We start from the raw sequence: 5,831 nt of genomic DNA on the forward strand, positions 1-5,831 counted from the left end.
GGGAGGGACCAGGTGCTGCGGGCATGGCTGGTTTTAATTGTGCGCTGCAGGGCTGGGACTTCGTACGGAGGTGCTCGGCGTTAGGACAACAGACGGGCTAGGCCCCGCTCACCGACTGGTCTGTGCTCTAGGCTTACATAGCGTCTTCTGTGCGTACTCCTCGTGAATTGTGTGGGATCCAAAATGTAACTGGCGAGGGTACCGGGGCTTCTCGGCACCGCCTGGGTAGATAGATGAGACAAACCTATGTTTATGCTTCCACCCGGGCATGGCCCGCTCGTGCGGTGTGTGTGCTGCCCTGTGGGCTCTGGCACAGATCTACGCGCCTCTGAGCTCTGCACAGCCCTGAGTCCTTGGAACCGTGGGGTCCGTGCAGAGACAAACATGAAGTGCATGCACAAATACAGGCCTGGTTGCCAGCCAGTTCTTCTATTCTAGCTTTCTATCAAAGAAGTAGCTGCATTGCTTGATTAAATGGTTTTGTTCAGTGCAAATACAGTGTAAAATCTGCTTTCTGAGCAGTGTTTTTTAATTCTTAAGAATCAAAAAATAAGACTGAATTGAAATAAACATGATTTCTTGTCTAAAAGGAACGATTCTATTCTAATGCTCATTTTAATGTTTAGTGTCAACATCCTACTATTTATAGAATAGGAAGACAGATTTTTATGATTTTTTTTTATTCTTACTACACTTTCCACTTGTAATTTCATATCAGTGTGTTGAAATCAAACTGTGTCTGGAAACTAATTTTATTCTAGAAATATCACTTTCTTCATATCTTTTTTTCTTGTAGCAGGATCTTTGATGACCACAAAGCATTCACAGCCACAGTCTACATTTGCAAAAAGCCTAACTTCAACGAGTACAAATACTCCCTATTTTAAAGCAGCAGGTACAATTACGCTGTTTCTTTTGTTTTTCTTCTGTGGGCCTTTTTCCTCAGTATCTTGAGTTTAGTAGTGAAGTTTTTGAATTATGTCTTAGAAAGCTGTACATGCTTTCACAGTGGTAAAAGACATTATAGTATAACACATTATGAATTATTCTTCAATGCCTTAACAACTAGTTTGGATTATATAATTAGAAAATTGGTCCATATAAGATCTTACAACTAGAAAACAACCAGTTAAACTGCTGTTGTGGTTCATGTGTTTTACACCCTGTCAGGATGGTGGAAGTTCTTGAAAGACTCCAGCATTCTGCAAGAACTTGTTACTGTTCCTTATCCAACATAAATACAGATTTTTTAGCCAAGGGATGCGTCAGGATTGGCTGAAACACTCTTCTTGCTAGTAATTTAAGAGGTGATTCTGAACACAAATGGCTGAGCTAGCTGTAAGCAATTAGACCTGAACTAAAAGTAGGTTACATGTGTCAACCTGCTTCTATACCTAAACTGATTACTTCTGCTGAGAAATACTGGCTGAGGCGGCACTAATCCATGCTAAGCTCTGTTCTGGTGCTATACTGAATTGTGTTGCTGTGCTGTCCTGGACAGAACTCCTGCGAGATCCTTGCAGGGTACCCTGCTGTCTTGTGTAGCTCACGTGACTAACGCAGTGGTTCCCACAACACCAACTAGTAATGCTGTTCACTGTATAATAAGGAAAGCCCTTTATACAGTGTCAGTGCGTCTGTGTGTGTATATATATATGTATAAAAGAAAAAATATGTGTATATATATACTTTAGACTATACAGCTTTTTGTATTCGCTTTCTTAATTTTATTCACATGTTTCACCTTTCAGAAAGTACAGAAATTCCATCTTATGTGACTAAATGTCCTAGCAACGGGCTTTGCAGTAGATTGCCACCAGACTGTATGACATGTAACACAAACTATTCCTGTATATATGGGAAGCCGGCCACTTTTGATTGCAAAGTCAAGCCACATGTTCATTGTGTTGTAAGTAACCTGTTACTTTTAAACCCAAATTTAAGTAGTTTAATTAAACTGTGGCATCTTGTCATAAAATATAAAAAATTCATTTCCAGGTTCTTATATAGGCAGGCTTGCAGACCTACGATATATTTAATCATTCAACTGTAGGCCGTTGCTGAAGAGGCAGACCTACCCTTCTCTGTTTTGCCTTTCTTGCATTGGACCTTTTTGTTACGCAGCCATGCAATTGAGTTAAATCAATTTGTTGACCAATCAAAATTGAACCATTTTGAGGGTGGGGAGGCTAAATATCCATTAGAGCTACAAACTGATCTTACAGGTGAGACTGAATAAATCCTCCTTTTGGCAGTAGCCGTAGATTGCAGGAAGGCAGTAACGTTAAACTGCACTTTAATAACTCTTCGTCAGTTTTCTAATGTTGATTTTTCTATTTTACTTGACTACATCGAGGTAGCAAAGAGGGTAATTGTTATTTTGCCCCAAATGTCTCTCCATTAAATGTAATTTGATACTGCACACTGTGAATTTTTTTTATTACTAGTGAAGTCATAATGCTGTCCTTTTATAGGATCAGAATAACCACGAGCAGGAGAACTTTACAATTAACATGACATGCCAGTTTTGCTGGCAGCTTGCAACAACTGATTATGTATGTACCAATTCTACAAACTGCATGACGGTTTCTTGTCCGCGACAACGATATAATGCCACTTGTACAGTACGGGATCATATTCATTGTCTAGGTAAGGTGGGCTAAAACAGGTTCTGTAAAGAAGTTATTTTTCTAAAGAACTTCTTAACATTTTTTGTAATAGGTCAATACAATGATTGTTTATGTACATTGCAGTAACAGCCTGCGCCTTGATTAATCTACTGAATTTTTATAATTACATTTTAATTTTTAAGCGTAATAGTGACATCTAACTGTAAACATTGGCTTTTAATGCTGTTGTATACCTTCACATGAGACAAAATAGTTCCGTTTTATTTTTGTCAACTTCTATGAATTTGGACACCACTAATAGAATCAATATCAAATGTCTCACTGGGATAATTAAAACAATTCATGCTGGTTTCACCCAACTAGTTTAATTTTCCCCCTACTTGTTCAGTGACCTTGCATGTTTTCTGATGTGGGACAAAGATTGACGGAACAGAGGACTTTGGAGTATGTATGAGCTTTTGTGTTGACAGCGTTTGTTTCAATTAGTGTCAACCCTTTCAGACTCTTGTTAGAGAAATACAGTATCTTCTTGCTTGTCATTTTCTTACTCGTTATGTGGTCTTTGTTTGTTACATTAAGGTTTGAATGTTTTCTAATGTTTAGGTAATCGTGTCTTTCCTAAGATGCTGTATTGCAACTGGACTGGAGGTTATAAGTGGTCTACTGCCTTGGCGCTAAGGTACATGAGAACTATTAGATAACATCAAGCTAAAATAGATAACATTATTAGAAATAGATTAATTGTCTATTAAATCTTCAGTTTGTGTGTTTTTCTGCTTGGTATTTTTTAATGGTGTACTGAGTAACCGATATTTCATATAGTCTAGCTTAGAATTTGGAAGCATAGGATGCCCGAAGATTTCATATGCAAGGATGCTAGCTGTCTTCAGTAATGGAGCTTGAGAGAAAACATTTACCCTATTTCTGCATCGAATGTACTTTCTTGAGAGTAAATGCTAATGATTCTTCGGATTCACAAAGTCATCCATTTTCTGAGTAGAGAGGACATGCTTGCTTTTATTCTGTATGGTGTCAAATGAGGTACAAATGCTTAAAAAAATCTGCAGATTTATGTTTTTTTTCTCCCAAACAGCTAGGGCTGAAAATCATCCAAATTACTTCTTGGCATCTGAAATGAATGCAGCTGTTTCTGAATCTGATCGATGTCACTGAGCTGGCTATAGTTGGTGTACATTTGTTACGGCTTCCTTCCCAACTGTAACAGCTAGAAATGCCTTGAGACGAAGTTTCTTGCATTATAAATTATTAGGGGAGTGACCAGTGTAGCAGTGTTGAAAGAAAATATTTAGGTTATTTTTGGAATATTAAGCCATTAGAGCACCACAGTAGCGATTTGAAAGTAACTGAAGTTCTTTTGGTGGTAAGACCTTTTTCATTAAATTTTAATGTTTCAAAAGTGGTTAATATGATAAATTAGGTAGTAAGACTCTCTATTCCTGGAGCCAAAGATACAATAAGACTCTGATTAAGAAAGCGATCTAACGTACTTCCCTTTATAGCAAGAGTTGTTCTCTCTGCCACCAGCTGGAGAAATTTACTGTTGCCTGACTACTGCATGGGGCTGAATATAGCGTTTGGGTCTGTTTCTATAGCTTGTTTGTTGGGGTTTTTTTTAGCTTCTGCTAGCTTAGAAAAATCGAAATACATTTATAAATTTGAGAGTTTTGGGTTTTATTGCTTGTCATGAATGAAAAACTGCCAAGTCTCTGGATAGTATTAATCAGCTAAGAAATAGTGCTACTTCATTAAAAGCTTTCTCGTTTAATAACCCAGTCAGCTCTTTTCGTACAAAAAATGTATAATTTCTTGAATGATGTAGAGCAAAACTATCATCAACTTGTAGGTATGTCAGAAAGAATACCCAAACTGAGTTAATCTAAAAATAATAATAATGAATCATGTTTCTGTTCTTACAGCATCACCCTTGGTGGATTTGGTGCTGATCGTTTCTATCTGGGCCAGTGGCGGGAAGGTCTGGGAAAACTCTTCAGCTTTGGTGGACTTGGAATATGGACACTAATTGATGTGCTATTAATAGGTGTTGGCTATGTGGGACCTGCAGATGGTTCTCTTTATATTTAAATGTGGGTGCAACATATTTTGGAGAGGAGTAATTGCTTGGAAAGGGCTCTAAATAAAAGAATGTATAGATGTGAGCCTTTGAGGTAGAATGAAGAACAACTGTTCTTCTTATGTGCATACATTTTAATGTACAGTATCTGTACTTAGTTTGCCTTTCACTAAGGTAAAATAAAAGAGTGGATCACTGAGTAAGTTGAAATTCATTTTCTTTCTTCTATGGACATGCTATTTTTCTATGAAAAAAAGTTGAACAGCTAACCAAATTCTGCACTGTGCTTGAACTTGGATGATCTGTCAAGCACCAAAAGAGATAGAAACTAACTTGAATATTGAGTTGTTTACTTCATATTTGTATGCTTGAATTTAACTTTAAAGCTAACTTCCCTAAATATGTCGGTAATACATTCTTTTTTCGTATTTGTGGAAGGATAATTTATTTGCCTGAATTACTCTAGCAGTATGTAGATCACCATGTTATGATGTTAATTACACTCACCTCTGTTTTGGGATATAGCAAGAGCTAGCATTTGCTTAGTGACTTGTTGACTTAAAATTAGAATTAGATTGCAGTAACACTAAAAGCTAAATATGAAATAATTGAAATAGATTTTAGGATTGCTCCAGAATGTCTGTTTTGGTTGGGTTTGACCTGTGTATCAGTGGAAGGTACAACTCGTATTCTTGTGCTACTAAGCTTGCCAAGCTAATTGAGAAAAAGGGTTGGCAGTACAATCGGTGCGTTTATCCACTTAGGACTTCGTAACAAGGTCATATAGCAACCTGCAGAGCCATTGCAGAGGAGTAACTTCGTTTAGTTCCCTTACCTGCCCGCGGGCGGCTGCCTACCTCTCGGCAGGCGACATCTTCCCTGCCCTCCCCTTACACTGGACTTGAACTGTCGCTTGTGTAGTAGGAAGGCGCAGTACATCTGAAAATCTTGAATAAACGTGAAGCTTTTATGGAATTGAGAATTTACAGTGTTTTTTATGACCTCGCCTTCGCTCCTGCTGCACCTGTATTTCCGTGCTCGGGTGGCTGGCGGCGGGGCTGTGGCCGCGGCCCCCTGCTCAAGAGGTCACAGGGGCGGGGCGTGGCCCG

General features: G+C 38.4%; 1 protein-coding gene across 1 annotated transcript; it reads left to right on the forward strand.

The window, feature by feature from the left end:
- The first annotated feature begins 801 nt into the window (after positions 1 to 801).
- Positions 802 to 4,921, forward strand: TM2D3 (TM2 domain containing 3). The gene is made up of 5 exons (XM_009578558.1): positions 802 to 895; positions 1,752 to 1,909; positions 2,475 to 2,649; positions 3,234 to 3,309; positions 4,568 to 4,921. Exons 1-5 carry the CDS (start codon positions 808 to 810, stop codon positions 4,731 to 4,733), a joined length of 663 nt encoding a protein of 220 aa, XP_009576853.1. The 5' UTR covers positions 802 to 807; the 3' UTR covers positions 4,734 to 4,921.
- The last annotated feature ends 910 nt before the right edge of the window (positions 4,922 to 5,831 follow it).

The sequence above is a fragment of the Fulmarus glacialis genome, unplaced genomic scaffold (genome assembly GCF_000690835.1).
Source record: "Fulmarus glacialis isolate BGI_N327 unplaced genomic scaffold, ASM69083v1 Scaffold44155, whole genome shotgun sequence".
In the NCBI taxonomy this organism is placed as follows: domain Eukaryota; kingdom Metazoa; phylum Chordata; class Aves; order Procellariiformes; family Procellariidae; genus Fulmarus; species Fulmarus glacialis.

What these genes read in the sequence shown, in the direction of transcription:
- TM2D3 (XM_009578558.1), top strand. Translation starts at nt 808, where the DNA reads ATGACCACAAAGCATTCACAGCCACAGTCTACATTTGCAAAAAGCCTA. An exon ending in TCCCTATTTTAAAGCAGCAG is followed by an intron (nt 896 to 1,751) that starts GTACAATTACGC and finishes TTCACCTTTCAG; the next exon opens with AAAGTACAGAAATTCCATCT. An exon ending in AGCCACATGTTCATTGTGTT is followed by an intron (nt 1,910 to 2,474) that starts GTAAGTAACCTG and finishes GTCCTTTTATAG; the next exon opens with GATCAGAATAACCACGAGCA.